General features: G+C 45.2%; 1 protein-coding gene across 10 annotated transcripts in view; it reads right to left on the bottom strand.

Annotated features, from left to right (window-relative positions):
• ARHGEF12 (Rho guanine nucleotide exchange factor 12) overlaps positions 1–12,203 on the bottom strand; it is a 105,773-nt gene extending 93,570 nt beyond the window's left edge. For all 10 annotated transcript variants that reach the window (XR_012577065.1, XR_012577067.1, XR_012577066.1 and 7 more), the window contains exon 1: positions 12,065–12,203. Coding sequence is in view for 2 of the 10 variants with exons in the window: in XM_074527825.1 (XP_074383926.1) it covers positions 12,065–12,096 (32 nt within the window). In the remaining 8 variants the exon portion in view is untranslated. The remainder of the gene's footprint in view (positions 1–12,064) is intronic.
• Between the last annotated feature and the right edge of the window lie 4,694 nt (positions 12,204–16,897).

Here is a 16,897-nt window from a genome sequence, read left to right as displayed (position 1 = left end):
TGGTGGCACTTTGGGATTGGTCATTACTGAAAGTGCACCGGACAATAAGAATAAAAAGGATTGGGGAAAAATGATAAATATTGTACACGTAACAATGGGTATAAAGATAGGTGACTGTCCGGAGAGCAGCACAGTGTGCTCATGGCTGGCTGCTGAGCAGAGCTCTGTCGGGCCGAAAGAAAATCTTTTAGATAAACAATTAATAAACATAAAAACCGAAAGAAGAACTGAAGCCTCTTCTCGTCCTTCGATACGCGGGCTGCCCCAAGGCCACCCCGGGCCCTTCCAGGCCCTCCAAACAGCCAAAAACCGGACACTGGGAGGGAAGGAGAGCAGCTCATCGGTGTGCCAGGCACTCAGCTGAAGCTGCGCTGGGGAACGTCCAAAGCAAACAGCACCGCAGCATTTACAGCCAGCACCGACATTCCTGCAGCTTTCCAGACTGCAAGAAACATGTGCTGGCCTTTTTTTACCCCTTTTCCCCTCACTATTTAATTCTCACAGCAGTTTCCATAATGTGAGTGACCTGAGTGTAAAACTTGGGGTTTTCAGTCGTCCTTCAAGGGGTAAATAATCAAACTCTTACAATGAGGTATCTGAAGAGATCAGAAACCTAGATATCAGAAAGATCTACTGCAAGAAACAAGTGCTTGCCTTTTTTTCCCCCCTCGCTGTTTAATTCTCACAGCAGTTTCCATAATGTGAGTGACCAACTTGGGGATTCCAGTTGTACTCCAAGGGGCAAATAATATTTACCAATTCCAGTATTATTAAACTGTTACTCCAAATCACTCAGCAATGAAGCATCTAAAGAGATCAGATAAGTAGATATCCGATGTCAGATAGGCAAGCCCATGTTTCTTGCAGCATATCTTTTTTCCCCTCACTATTTAATTCTCACAGCAGTTTCCATAATGTGAGTGACCTGAGTGTAAAACTTGGGGTTTTCAGTTTGTTGATTATTTACCCCTTGTCCTTCAAGGGGTAAATAATCAAACTCTTACAATGAAGTATCTGAAGAGATCAGGTATCTAGATATCAGAAAGATATACTGCAAGAAACATGTGCTTGCCTTGTTTTCCCCTCATTATTTAATTCTCACAGCAGTTTCCATAATGTGAGTGACCCAAGTGTAAAACTTGGGGCCTTCAATTGTCCTCAAAGGGGCAAATAATATTTACCAATTCCCAGTATTATTAAACTCTTACACCAAATCACCCAGCAATGACATATCTAAAGAGATCAGATAAGTAGATATCCGATGTCAGATAGGCAAGCCCGTGTTTCTTGCAGTATATCTTTTTTTCCCCTCACTATTTAATTCTCACAGCAGTTTCCATAATGTGAGTGACCCAAGTGTAAAACTTGGGGCTTCCAGTTGTCCTCAAAGGGGCAAATAATATTTACCAATTCCCAGCATTATCAAACTCTTAAAATGTAGTATCTGAAGAGATCAGATATCTAGACATCAGATATCAGAAATATCTACTGCAAGAAACATGTGCTTGCCTTTTTTTCCCTCACTATTTAATTCTCACAGCAGTTTCCACAATGTGAGTGACCTGAGAGTAAAACTTGGGGATTCCAGTTGTCCTCAAAGGGGCAAATAATATTTACCAATTCCCAATATTATCAAACTCTTACACCAATGAAGTATCTAAAGAAGATGAGATATCTAGATATCAGAAAGATATACTGCAAGAAACACATGCTTGCCCTTTTTTCCCCTCATTATTTCATTTTCACAGCAGTTTCCATAATGTGAGTGACCAACTTGGGGCTTCCAGTTGTACTCAAAAGGGAAAATAATCTTTACCAATTCCCAGTATCATATCAAATCACCCAGCACTGAAGTATCTAAATCTAGAGATCAGATACCTAGATAGATAATCTGGATATTTCTAGGGAGTAATGACCTAGAGAGCTCTGCTTTTTTAGATCATTATTGCTGAATTATTGCAAGGTGCTTGCCTTTATTTCTGAATTATTGCAAGGTGTTTGCCTTTATTTCTGAATTATTGCAAGGTGTTATTGAATTATTCCAAGCTATTTCCCTTTACTGCTGATGGCTGAGGGCAGAGCAGCTCCTGCTCAGCCGCTCCTTGGGGCACCCCCAGCCTTTAGCACACCCTCCCAGCAAAGCAAAGCCCACGAGGAGAGCAAAGGGCTCTGTGCAGGATCCCTGAGCACCTCCCACCGGGGCTGTTGGGGTGCTCAGATCACATCTGTGCCCACAGGAACCACTTCCACTCCCCAGACCACAGGGCAAACCACAGACAAGCATTCGGGGCCTCCCGACAGGCTGCAGGAACAAACTGCAGAGCTGCACCTCAGCACCAGGAGATTTATCCCTGGCACACCAGGATTCCCCCCATCCTCACATTTAGGGAGCCCACATGGTATAAATGATATAAATGATATAAATGATATAAAAAATGATATAAAAAATGATATAAATAATGATATAAATGATATAAATGATATAAATTATATAAATGATATAAATAATGATATAAATGATATAAATGATATAAATGATATAAATAATGATATAAATAATGATATAAATAATGATATAAATAATGATATAAATAATGATATAAATAATGATATAAATAATGATATAAATAATGATATAAATAATGATATAAATGATATAAATGATATAAATGATATAAATGATATAAATGATATAAATGATATAAATGATATAAATGATATAAATGATATAAATGATATAAATGATATAAATTCCTTCTCTCCTATTGCAGCTCCCCCTGGATATCTGCCAGAGCTGACGCTGCTGCCTCAGCCAGGACAGAGTCTGCAGCAGCAGGGAAAATCCCTCTTTTAAATCCCCAGCACAGCAGCTTGCTCTTGGCTCAGGTCACTGCCTCATTTAGGACACCGTAATAATTATAATTAAACAACAACAACAAGAAATCCTATTGACAGTGAGCAGAAAACAACGTTGTGCTGGCGCTTGTGAGCAGCAGCTTTGAAAGAAAAAAGGAATTACCAGGACACAGCTCAGATGCTGCCACACGGGAGCTGCTGTCACCCCGAGCCAGAGGGGCACTCCCGGGCTCTGAAGGGGCTCCCCCAGCACCCCGAGCTCCAGCCCTGCCTTCTCAGACCCCTCTGATCTCCAGCAGCAGCTCCTGGCCCTGGGGCAGGCAGGAAACCTCTCTCCTATCTGGCAGCTGCCACCGTTTCTCTCCCTCTCACTCACTTCCTATTGATCTCTCCTGTCTTGCGCTGCAGCTTTTTCCTATTTCCTCTCTCTGCTGGCTCGTTATGGCTTCCCTCCTTGAATTCCCTCCCTTTCCACGTTTTCCATCCCTTTCCTGGCAGCAGAGTGCCCTTTCTGCATGTGGGCACGGCAGAGAGGCAGCGGTGCCACGCTCGGAGGAGAGGCCTTGTCTGAAGCGCTGCCAAGGAGCTGCACCAACAGCCACTATCAAAACAGGCTAAGAAAGACTTCCAGGCAGCCGTCAGATGCTTCAGGTGAGCCTGCAGGTTGGAGCTTGTATGTTCATGGGAGTGGTGGGCTCCCGGTGCTCTGCCTGTCTCACACCGCTCTGGTGCTTTATTAAACACATGGGGCTTTTCCTCCCCAATGGGAAATGCTTGCTCAGGTCAAGCCAGGTCCCACCTAAAGTTTTCCAGCCCCTCTCCAGCACTGCAGCTCACTCTAGAAAAGTGTTGAATTCCTCTTAGGTTATTGATTCCACTTGGGAAGTCACCCAGGGCTGCAGGAGATAGCACAAACCAGAATTCACTGCCTGGAATTAAATCCAGGAGCAGCTTCTCACACAGACCAGAGTCAATTGTGCTGCTACTCACAGGTTCAATAAGGAACAGCACCTGAACAAAATTCAGATTCCCACCAATATACCTGAAAATTTCCAAAACACTTTGCAAGAGCTCAGGAGTAAAACCAGTCTGAGTTCTGCCCTTGCAGCCACAGCCCTTGAGAGCAACCAAGAGCTGCCAGAACATGGAGATTCTCTCTTAGGTTTTGAACATTTCAACTTTGTAGCACCAAGAGAGGCCCTGCTGCTTGATTCACACAGCCCAACTTTTACCCAACTCTGCTCCCTGCTATAAAAAGTTCATTTTTTGGAAGAGCTGAGCCCCAGTGCCACTTGTGACCATGCCAGGACAGCTGACAGCATCCCAGGGATGGCCAGGACAATGGATGGACACCACACCAGGATTATTCCAAGTACAGAAACCTGTCCTGTTTTTAACATTTCAACTTTTTTGTAGCACCAAGAGAGGCCCTGCTGCTTAATTCACACAGCCCAACTTTTACCCAAGCCTGCTCCCTGCCCATAAAAAGTTCATTTTTTTGGAAGAGCTGAGCCCCAGTGCCACTTGTGACCATACCAGGACAGCTGACAGCATCCCAGAGATGGACAGGACAATGGATGGACACCACACCAGGATTATTCCAAGTACAGAAACCCGTGCTGTTTTTAACATTTCAACTTTTTTGTAGCACCAAGAGAGGCCTTGCCGCTTAATTCACACAGCCCAATTTTTACCCAAGCCTGCTCCTTGCCCATAAAAAGTTCATTTTTTTGGAAGAGCTGAGCCCCAGTGCCACTTGTGACCATGCCAGGACAGCTGACAGCATCCCGGGGATGGCCAGGACAATGGATGGACACCACAGGAGAATTATTCCAAGTACAGAAACCTGGGCTGTGATCTTTGCCAGTGCCACAGCAATTCCATGAAAACGCTTTTGCCACCAAACACCCCAGCCCAGACCTTTCAGCCTTGTCAAAACAGAGCTTAAAATAACCCCAGAGGATCACATTGAAGTGTTTGCCAACAAATGTAAACAGCAATGTTTCTTATTTACCATCAGGCTGCAAGACAGGGTTCCTGCCCGTGGGCCTCAAAGTCAAACAGACACAACACTGAAAATCCTCAAGGAAAGGATGCAGGGTGATAACAAAACATCCAGACCATTTGTGAATGTCACAGGCTGAACGCTGTTTGTTTGGCTTTGACTATTTATACTTATGCTTACATTTGAAACATAAGGACGCTGTTTTTTTCCTGTCATTTTAATGTATTTATTTTCACATGTTTTCTTTTCAAAGAAAAACGAGTAAACGTTGCTTCTTCCTGTCTTTTTCTAAGCGTGCTGTTGCTATTTTGTATGTATCCTGTCTTGTATTTTATCCCTTTTGCATTCTTAATCAAACACTGCACGTTTTACATCCCTTTCCATTTTACTGATTCCCTTGCTGCTCCTTATTTTAAGCTCTCTTCTGATGTTGAGATATTACCAACATCCAGGCTCCTGACCCTTCCTTTAATCAAGCTGAGACATGAACTAAGACTTTTATTCTTTAAACCTAATAATTATCCAGAGCAGGGCCACAGAACACAGCATCACCTACCTGAAAATATGCACTGAAATCTATTTTCTCTTAGTGCTATTGACATCTCTCACACAGGAAAATCTGCTTATCTCAAAGCAGATAAAATATCAGAGGGAGTGCTTAGGCAGAGGAATACCTGGAATGCCACAAGAAGCATTTTTACAGCAATGTATCCACTAGAAAATAGAAATATAGAAAATAACAGGAATCCTGATGCCTAGCCATGAAATACAGAAAATAACAGGAATCTTGGTAGGAATCTCTCTTGGTAGGAATCTAGCCATGAAATATGGAAAATAACAGAATTCTGGTGTCTAGCCATGAAATATAGAAAATAATAGAATTCTGGTGTCTAGCCATGAAATATAGAAAATAACATGAATATTGGTAGGAATCTCTCTTGATAGGAATCTAGCCATGAAATATAGAAAATAACAGGAATCCTGGTGCCTAGCCATGAAATATAGAAAATAAAAGGAATCTTGGTAGGAATCTAGCCATGAAATATAGAAAATAACAGGAATCCTAGTGTCTAGGCATGAAATATAGAAAATAACAGCTACAGGTGTGTGTGCCACCTTCCCCAGGCAAATCCACCAATGCTCTCGACAGCCTTAGGATGAATTGCAGAAATCTCCAGTGCCTAAATCACCACTCCTACAACAAACCACCACTTCTACAAAACCACCACTTCTACAAAACCATCACTCGCACAGCAAGGCCCAGAGCAGTGGTGAGAGGGAACAGAGGACTCTTTGATTTGCAGCAGGACAAATGTGCTGGCTGCTGTCACCCTGCAGGACCCAGGAGCTCTCCTCCCACACAGGCCATGGGAGCCAAAGGACACCAGGGAACACCCACAAACCCCACCAGTGACCCAGCAAACTCCAAGGGCAAGCTGCACTTTCCTTCTCAAGCCAGGACGGCACTGAGTCTTTATTTTTCCTGCTAAATTCCTGTAGAAACGGAATTTTGAAAATCTAAAACTGAAGGAGCCAACATCCTGGTCCCTTTCCTAATCCATCCACTTGAAATGCTCTTTTTTTTTTTCCTGCTAAATTCCTGTAGATGTGGAATTTTCAAAATCTGAAATTGAAGGAGACAACATCTCAGTCTCTTTCCTAATCCATTCGTTTGAAATGTTAAAGTGCTTTTTTTTTGCTGCTAAGTTCCTGTACATGTGGAATTTTGAAAATCTGAAACTGAAGGAGCCAACATCCTGGTCCCTTTCCCAATCCATCTATTTGAAATGTTAAAGTGCTTTTTTTTTGCTGCTAAGTTCCTGTAGATTTGGACCAGAATTTTGAAAATCTAAAACTGAAGGAGCCAACATCCTAGTCCCTTTCCTAATCCATTTGAAATGTTAAAGTGGATTTTTTTTAACTGCTAAATTCCTGTAGATATGGAATTTTGAAAATCTAAAACTGAAGGAGCCAACATCCCGGTCCCTTTCCTAATCCATCAGTTTGAAATGTTAAAGTGAATTTTTTTTGCTTTTAAATTCCTGTAGATTTTGAAAATCTAAAATTGTAGGAGCCAACATCTCGGTCCCTTTCCTAATCCATTTGAAATGTTAAAATGCCATCAACAGGAGTTCTGCGCACAGGGAGAATTATACAATTGGGCTCACAGATGAAATATCATTCCTGCCTCCACCCAAATAATCACAACGCCCACAGCTCCACTCAAAACTAGAAAATCAAGCTCACCTCAGCTCCTGTCTCCAGTAAAAGCCCTAATAAACTATGCAACACCAAGTGGCAGCGTTTGTGTCCCAGCCTGCAGCAAACACCCCAGACAGCCCTCTCTCCTGCCAGCCCCAAGGACAGCAGAATAAAACAGGAATTTATGCACAGACTCTGTCAACTGCTAATTTCCAAACATAGCCAAGGCACAATGATGAAAAGCCCCGCTCAAAGACTATTATTCTTTTTAATCCTTAGATGCCATGCTGCAGCCCATTTTCCATAAATACTGGATTTTACTAACTCTGCTAATTTAAAAACTGCACGACAATGACATCTAACTAAGGTGTGACTTTCTGTGCAGTTCTTACCCTGCTGGAAGAAATAAAACTCTTTTTTCCCCCACCATCCAGTCCAAGAATTCCCATTTACTACAGGGACTTCCAAAGAGCCAGAGACAGGGAAAGTGCATCTAAGGCAGATAAGAAACAATTAGAGTCTATTTTAATACCAAGTCAGGAGCAAATCACCAATTAAAACTTCTCAAGGGTAATTATGTGTAAATTCTACCTCTGCTGTTTTCCAATCATAGCAACAGAAACTACAGCAGGGTTATAAATAAAACTCATTTGCAAGCAACTGCAGAGAAGAGCCACCAGCTCCTCAGCGAGGTCCTGCAAAAAGCAAGAACCTCCTTTCTTTTATTGGCCTTTAATAAACAGAAAGAAACATAAAGCAAGTCCTGCAGCCGTGCCATTGCTCAACCCTGAAGTGTGTTTGGAACGGCGACAGGAAGAAAAATACAGTTAACTCCGAGAGTGAAAAGAAATTAATGGCGCACAAATGTTTCTCCAGTGTCATAACAGGATACAGCCGAGCTCGGGCCGGCCTTTGGTGGCCAAGCAGAGGCTGGAAATGGCTGAATTTCAGAATTGCAGCCTGGCCCCAGCGTGGCCTTGGGAAGAATAAAGGCCTTATCTCACTGGGCCATGCACAGCTCACAGCAACGCCCAGAGCTGGCCAGGAGAGCTCCAGAGGCAGGGAACGCGGGCACCCTGCAGCAGAAACAGGAAAACTCCTCCAATAAACCCTGCCCAGCTGCCTGCTGCTCACAAATCTGCAATCCCCAATCACCGAAAAACAGCACCCAGCAACAAAAATCCAACCCAGCACCAGCGAGCGGCCAAAATTAGATTTTTATTTTGTGTTTTTCGGGAAGTCTCACCTAAATGCAGTTCTGGATGAAGCTCAGTCACCTGACTGATTTTAGACGCCTTCAGGATAATAAAGGGTCCCCAGGATGTGCAGATTTCCTTCCAGTGAGGATCAAGTCGAGCCAGATGAGCAGCTCAGGGGTGTCTGCCTCAAAGAGCTCCTCAGCTCAGCAGGATAAATGGCACCTCAGGAGGCCTCTGCACAAACACAGCCCAGCTAAGGCAGCATTGAGCGAAGGGGGTGTAAATGTTTACAAACACGAAGGAGCCGAGCAATGAGGCTGCAGATGAAGAGTTTGATACGCTCCAATGGGCATCGGGACTGCGAAGGAAAAGCAGCTGACAAAGTAAAAGAACATCCTGAGGGGGAGAAGGGGAAGTTCAGTCAGTGTTTAACTCTCTCAGATCACCCAGCACCGCAGCTCTCCTGGGGAACGCTGTGCTGATGTGTTTTTAAGCCCCAAATGCTCTTTAGGAGATAATTTTTTGTGTTTCTGCATCCTTTGGGTGCTCCCCCAAAAGCTGACAGGGAGCAGTGCGTGTCAGGAGCTCCTCCACCAACTCAGAACAGCCCTTAACATCTGCTCTGCCTTTTTTATTTCATGCCTGATATCCCCCCACTCCCCAGGCACTCACTTGCCTCCAGACTGAAGGCACTTGAAGAAAAAGACACCAGAAATCGATGCTGCTTTGGGAGTTCTGATAACAGAATCCTGCTTTGGGAGTTCTGATAACAGAATGTGAGCATAACCACTACCAAAACCAGCTGGGTTAAGGTTGAGTCCACAGAGAGAATGAGCCCAGACACACTCAGATATGAGCTGGCCTGACTGCGTTTCAGCAGTGCCAGACACTAAAAACCATTCAACTTTCCTGGGAAAGAGAACAAAAAAAAAAAAAATTTAAAAAATTATATATAAAAAAAAGAAAAAAAAAAAAAAAAAAGGAAGGGACTTAATAAAAACATCATTTATCATTCTGGCTCCAGAACAGCATTAGAAAGGGCCATTCATACACTCCTAATTTATATATTTATATAAATATATTATATATATATTATATATTTATATATTATATATTTATATATAAATATAAATATTTTACTTATATTATATAAATATATTTTATATATTACCTATAAATACCATATAATATATATTATATATTTGTATATAGATTTTAATGCAAAATATATATAAAATTATATATAAATTCATAGATTTAATGGTAATCATGACATCATCAACAGATCTAAAATATGTCAAGGATGAGAAGTGCAGCCTGCACGAGAGAAATGTGACAGCTGTCAAATCACTGCCACCTTAAACTGCAGGGATAGCAAAGGAAATATCTGCTGCCTGCGACGTGGATTTAAGCAGCTCTATATATGCAAAATGCAAATATGTAAAGCTAATATGGAGGAAAATCCAGGCCCAAGCTGCCCTATTATATTCCTAAAGCCATCTGGCACGGATGCAAGCTGGGTTTTTCTGGTTTAAGGCAATTCCCATCTCAATCCCACCAAGGAAGGTGACTGACAAACACAGAGGGAATTGGACATGTCAGATGATTTATACCACGGAGGTCTAATGACAGTGGAAGCATCAATATTATTTCTATGGCACCTGCTTTGCATTCTGAGCTCCAGAGGCAGATTGAAAGAGGCAACACGGACTCTCCCCAGGCCTGAAGGGAAGGGGAATATTCTGCAGGGACAAGAGTGATGAAAATCCATGCTCTGCAAACCCTGCACGGTGCTGGGGATGGAGAGGGATGGCTGAGATGGGAACAAACACCAGCACCACGTCTGGGCTTCTGCTGAAAGGTTCAGCCAGGGAATAAATCAGAGAATCACCAGAGATTCTCTGATTGGGATGGTTTGGGCTGGGAGGGACCTTAAATCCCATCCCATTCCCATCCCCTGCCACGGGCAGGGACCCCTCCACTGCCCCAGGGTGCTCCAGCCTGGCCTTGGACACTTCCAGGGATGCAGGGGCAGCCACAGCTTCTCCTGACACCCCATCATCATCCTCACAGGGAACAATTTCACCCTATTGACCAACCCAACCCTGCTCTGAAACTCTTGAAACCATTCCCCCTTGTCCGGTCACTCTAGGCCCATCAAAACAGCCTCTCTCTGTCTTCCTTGTGGCTCCTTCAGGTCCTGGCAGCCACAACGAGGTCACCCCAAAGCTTCTCCTCTCCTGGCAGAACCACGACCATGACTTTCCACCCCAGAGGTGAAAAAGAGTGACAAGAAAAGATCCAGTTCCTCCACATTCCCCCAGAAATCCCAGGGCTGTGGAGACAGCTCCTCACCTGCCACTAAAAGCCTTTTGATCCAAAACCTTAATGGAACACCAAACAGAAACATCCTCCTGACATGACTGAGAGCAAAAGGAAATGAGACTTTTTTTTTTTTTTTATTTGGCTGCTCCAATTCAATAATGGAAAGTATTTTGTTTTACTAACAAGTAAATTAAATTCCCTGTTCTCGTGTTTTTCCTTTCCATGCATCACTCAGCTGCTCCCTGGGATGAAAATCCCGTCGTTCTTTTTGATATCATGCAACTGCCACAAGACATATGGCCTGAAGTACGTAACAAAATCCTCACAAATCCACTGAAATGCCTTTTTACTGTCATTGCCTCGCCTGCTACAGAGCAAAAACACCCTGCAACTCCAGAATCATTCACGCACTGCAAAAGAGAGAATTCTGCTAGGACAAACCACAAAATTAATTGCCGAGATTTAATACTGTGTGAAGAGTTGTAAACACAGATTGTACACAACTCTGAGCTGTCCCAGAGCCTTTGGACTGTGCTGTGAGGACCTGTGGAGTACAAAAAGTCTGGGTTTAAGTAAGAACCACATCAGCCTCTCTCCTGCCCACACCTGGAGCCTAAAATTGGTAAACTCAAGCACCCAAAGCATCATTGCCCCATCCCAGCCCCAGCCACAGCTGCTTGGTCAAGGCCACACACATTCACACATTAACCACCAAACAGCCGCCACAGAGATACAATAAAATACATTCCATGGTTTTCACAGCATACAGTGTCAAAAAAGGTATCTTTTCTTCTCATTAAAAAAAAAAAAAAAAAAATCTGAAGACACTCATTCCACGCGCATGTTAAAATGTTTCCTACTTAACTTTTTTTTGTCACATTTTTTTTTCCCTTCCTCTGAACCACCCAAGCACAAACAAGAGCACTCCCGAGGTAATGAAAGGCACCTGCAGAGCAGCCCAGAGGCCCGAGCAGGTATCCCAAGGCAGGTTCCTGCTCAGGGAGACACCAGCAGACATTCCTGCTTGTCAACTACCCCTCCTGCCCTCACCTGGAGTGACCTCCCGGCAGTGCTTGACCCAAGGAGACCCAAGTGCATCCTCAACGCTCTCTCCGAGCTCAGGTTTGAGCTGGATGCTGAATTCTGGTGGTTTCTGCTGCTCCATCCCCTCGCAGGAGCCCTCGCTTTCGGTGCTCCCCGCAGCACCAGCCCATCCTGGGAGCTCAATTACCGCCCTGGCTCCTACAAAGTCAGCCTGGCAGGCCCGAAAGCTGCTGGACTTGAAATGCGTCAGTTTCAAAGTTAACCCAGTTGCTTTGACAGTCAGGACACCCTTGGTTCCCAGAACCTCGGATTAAATCCTGCTTTTGAGATCCTGTCTGACACTGAAGCCAGAACACAAAAAGTACCTGAGCTCTGCGAACAGTCATACTTCAAAAAAAAAAATTAAAATCACGAAATCTGATTTTATACTGACCTGTCCGTGATTGTGGACTGTGTGCCACTCATTGGAGCCTTTGGCAAGAAGTCGTATTATCCAATTTACATTTTACTCTTATTGCAGGAATATGAAGGAGGCTTTGCCCCTTACATGCACCGAGGTTCAGGATCCAGCCTTGCTCCACAAGAGGCATGCACAGAGGACAAACTCAGTTCAAGGGCAGAACGGAACAAAAAACCAAAAAAACAAAAAACCAAACCCAATCCAAAACAACTCCAAAACTCTTCTTTGCAGTCACCCAGAATATCCAAACCACGGAAGTGGGGCGTGGGGGATAAAGAAAAAAAAAACCTCCAGCAAGAAAAAAACTCCAACAAGAATAAACAACAAAACAATCTCGGCGGACTCGGCGGGGTTAAAAAAACCTTTTCAGAAGCGGCCGATGGTGCCCGTGCCCGTCCAGCCGCGCTCAGGGGCTGCGCTCGGGGGGCGGGCGGCGCTCCCCGCCCGCGGCCGGGCCCATCCCCGCTGCCCGCCCGCCCCGACCCCCGCCCGTGCAGCGCCCGCAGGGGTCGGGCAGGGCGGCCGCCTCTAGGCCCGGGGCTCCATCCCCCGCCGCTCCGCCTCTCGCTCCGGCCCGGGACCCAGCGGGGCGCTGCGGGCTGGCTCCGCTCCGCTCTCCGCTGCCTGCTCTCCGCTCCGGGCCGAGTCCCACCGCGCTGCGCTGCTCTGTTCTGCTCTCCCGGGCGGTGCTGGCCCCGCTGCGCTGCTGGGAGAGGCGGGAGCGGCGCGTCCCGAGGAGCCTGCGCTGCGCCGAGCCGGGCCGGGCCGGGCTGGGCCGAGCTCGCTCCTCCCCGGCGCCTCCGGGGGGCTCTGGTACCTCCGGCCGCTCCGCCCCGCCGCCGGATCCCTCCGCCGGCCGCCCTCCTCTTCCTCCTCTTCCTCCTCCCTCTCTTTCCCTTCTCCTCTTTCCCCTCCTTCTCCTCCTCCCCCGTCTCTTCCCCCGCTCCTCCTCCTCGCTCGCAGCCCTTCCCCCGGTCCCTGCCGAGGCCTTTTCCCTTCGGGAAGCGTTTTCCAGACCCGCGGGCTGTTTCCTTCCCTTCCCGTCTCCGCTCCTCCCTCACCCCTGTCCCTGCCGAGCAGTTTTCCATCCCCCTGCGTCCCTAACCCGAGGAGATTTCCCCTTTTCTCTCTCCCTTTTTTCCCTTCTCCATTCGACACTTTGCCGTGTCACCAGCGCCCAGAGCGCCCGCGCCTCCATCTCCATGGAAAATATGACACAGGCGAAACTTGGAGCAGAAAGAAAATAAATAAGCAGCGAATGAAAAGAGTAGAAGTGCCAGGAGCTGTGCAGAGCTGTGCTGTTTGCTCCCAGGCCTTTCGCGGCTCTGTTGTCCAATCCCGCATTTCCCACGCACGGAAATTTCATCGGGAATTTTTCTCACAGGTTAAGATCAGCATAAATCCAAGAAATTGATCCCTCCCTGTTCATTCCAGAAACACTGCGGCCGAGGGCCTGTTCCTGCAACCCTTCAAAAGTAGCAAAACATGACGGGTGTTTGGGCATTTAAATTTCAGCAGGTAAATTTCAATGGATTTCCTTTTCCTCAGCCCAGCCTGAACACAAACACATGAGCCACACACGGGGTGTTTGGGCATTTAAATTTCAGCAGGTAAATTTCAGTGGATTTCCTTTTCCTCAGCCCAGCCTGAACACAAACACATGAGCCACACACGGGGTGTTTGGGCATTTAAATTTCAGCAGGTAAATTTCAGTGGATTTCCTTTTCCTCAGCCCAGCCTGAACACAAACACATGAGCCACACACGGGGTGTTTGGGCATTTAAATTTCAGCAGGTAAATTTCAGTGGATTTCCCTTTCCTCAGCCCAGCCTGAACACAAACACAGCCTTGCTGTCAATCCCTGCTGTCCGTGCCGTGTACAACACAGTCTGAGAGAGAAATTCCTGCCTGGAATCTGCTCAGAATCCCAGAATGGTTTGGGCTGGAAGGGACCTTAAAGATGATTTTGTTCCAACTTTCCACTATCCCAGCTTGCTCAGACCTGGCCTTGGACACTTCTAGGGATCCACCACAGCTTCTCTGGGCTAAAGAATTATTTCTTTCCTAATATCCCACTTAAACCTACTCTCTGTCAGTGTGAAACCATTCCCCCTGGTCCTGGCACTACAAGCCACTTGGAAATAACATCTATACCTGAGAACTGCAGGAAAACTTCCGTGCTACTCCTCCAGAAATTACAGCAATCTCTGGGCAACCTCATCACCCTCACAAATTTTTTTCCTAATATCCCACCTAAACATGCTCTCTGTCAGTGTGAAGCCATTCCCCCTTGCCCTGGCACTATGAGCCACTTTGAAATAACATTTGTACCTGAGAACTTCAGGAAACTTCCATGCTACTCCTCCAGAAGTTACAGCCCGTGAGCAGCACAGATGTTACAAGCCACTTGGAAATAACATTTATACCTGAGAACTTCAGGAAACTTCCATGCTGCTCCTCCAGAAATTACAGCAAATAAAGAAATTATTTTTTTCCTAATATCCCACTTAAACCTACTCTCTGTCAGTGTGAAACCATTCTCCCTGGTCCTGGTATCACAAGCCACTTGGAAATGGCATCTATACCCGAGAACTTCAGGAAAACTTCCATGCTGCTCCTCCAGAAATTAAAGCTCATGAGCAGCACAGATGTTACAAGCCATTTGGAAATCACATCTGTACCTGAGAACTTCAGGAAACTTCCATGTTACACCTCCAGAAATTACAGCAAATAAAGATTATTTTTTTTTCCTAATATCCCACCTAAACATATGTCTGTCAGTGTGAAGCCATTCCCCCTTGTCCTGGCATCACAAGCCACTTGGAAATCACATCTGTACCTGAGAACTTCAGGAAACTTCCATGCTACTCCTCCAGAAGTTACAACCCGTGAGCAGCACAGATCTAATAAGCCACTTTGAAATAACATTTATACCTGAGAACTTCAGGAAACTTCCATGCTACTCCTCCAGAAATTAAAGCTCGTGAGCAGCACAGATCTAATAAACCACTTGGAAATCACATTTGTACCTGAGAACTTCAGGAAACTTCCATGCTACTCCTCCAGAAATTACAACCCGTGAGCAGCACAGATGTGCAATGAAAAGCAGGATGTCTCCACCGCCAGCAATTCCCCCTCTGCACAAAGGAACTTGTGGAACACCGCTCTCCCCTCAGCCAGCAGACTAAAATCACCTTATTAACTAATCCCAATCATCCAGGACCACCGCGCTCCTTCCCTTCCATCAACCTTGCCGGGTTCTGCGGCCAAGCAGGGACAGCGAGGGGCGCAGAGCGGGCTCGGGGCAGCGGGTCGGGCACAGAGCTCCGTACCTGGCCCCAGGCTCCGTCCGGGCTGCTCCGCTCCCCCGAGCCGTGTCCTGCCCCTCTGGAAGCCAGCACACTGCCTGAGCACCCCAAGAATTGCTTGGAGTTCGCAGCAAAGAGGGGAAGCGTGGGATGATAATGGTTTTTTTACATGATGCACAGGGCATTTGTGCTTCCTTTTTTGGTTTCCTTTTGGGGAAAAAAAAAAAATAATAAATAAAGGAAGTGTGGGAGTGCAAGACAAGGAGCCACGTCTGCCTGTCCTTCTGCAGCTGTGTGCAATGCAGCCATCAGCGCTGATGAAGTGACTGAATGCCTCCATATATCTATATTTATTTATTATAGATCTCTTTATTGCATCTTCTCTGCAATAAATCCCTCCCTGCTTTGAACTTCGGGAACATCGAGTACTGTGCCTGGAGAGGGGAAAGCTCCTGGGAGATCTGATTCCTGGCAGGCCCAGCATTTGCATATTAGCCCTCGATGCTTTTTTATTACTTTAATTATATTTTATTGTGCATGACAACATAACGAGAACAATTAGCTGGAGGAAATCCTAAGACAGATTCTGAAACTGTAACTGCTTCTCTTTTCTGCAAATGCTGATCCTTTTTTAAATTTTTTTTTTTTTTGTGGGAGCTGGTTACATACTTAGATTAAGATAGATGTCTATTTATGATAATTCTGTTTCACAACCTGAAATATGGGGTGGGGAAATCAATAAGCAATTACAGTGTGCCCATTAATTTTTATCTTTTTTTTTTTTTTTTTTTGAGCTCTGAAGTCGTGACTTTACGCACAGAACTATTCCGTGGCAGGAGGGTTGGAGCAAAATGATCTTTGAGGTCTCTTCCAACACAAAACCATTTTGTGATTCTCTAACTAAACTCCTCAATCTGTTTTTCAATCCACAACAGAGCTAAACAGGACCCTGAAGCGGAGGAGATTAATTCCTATAGATTAATTCTTATTTTGCCTCAAAATAAAGGTCACATCCTTTAAGGTGCTTTAGGGGGGCTCCTGTAAAATCAGATTTATAGAGAAAGTGTTGAGCGAGGCTCCTTTGGCCAAATCCCCTTTTCCAGGCTCGCACCGAGGAGCTGTTGCCATCTGCTGGGAAAGCCTCGAATGGCTCCTCCAACCTGAGCCCCGGGCAGGTAAAAGGTAAAATTTGGAAAAAAAAGGAGCATTCCCAATTTGCACCGCTGTCAGCTCAGCACAAACAGAGATAAAAATCAGCAAAAAGTGATGCTTTAAGGTTTTAAGTGTGGATAAACAGAGCCTGGGAGCATTTCTCTTTCAGAAAAAAAAAAAAAAATCAGTTTGTGTTTCAGATTATCAAGTGATTTCACTGAGCTCCACCACAAAAATCAAGTGCATAAAGAAGCATTTTTCTCCTTACAAGTAATCAATTTCAAGCCAATGAGAGAAAGCTCAGGTATTTGGAACTGTTATTTACACTCAGCACAAATTGCTTTAA

The sequence above is a fragment of the Zonotrichia albicollis genome, chromosome 27, assembly GCF_047830755.1.
Source record: "Zonotrichia albicollis isolate bZonAlb1 chromosome 27, bZonAlb1.hap1, whole genome shotgun sequence".
NCBI classification, from domain to species: domain Eukaryota; kingdom Metazoa; phylum Chordata; class Aves; order Passeriformes; family Passerellidae; genus Zonotrichia; species Zonotrichia albicollis.
This window is presented reverse-complemented; position numbering and strand designations above follow the sequence as displayed.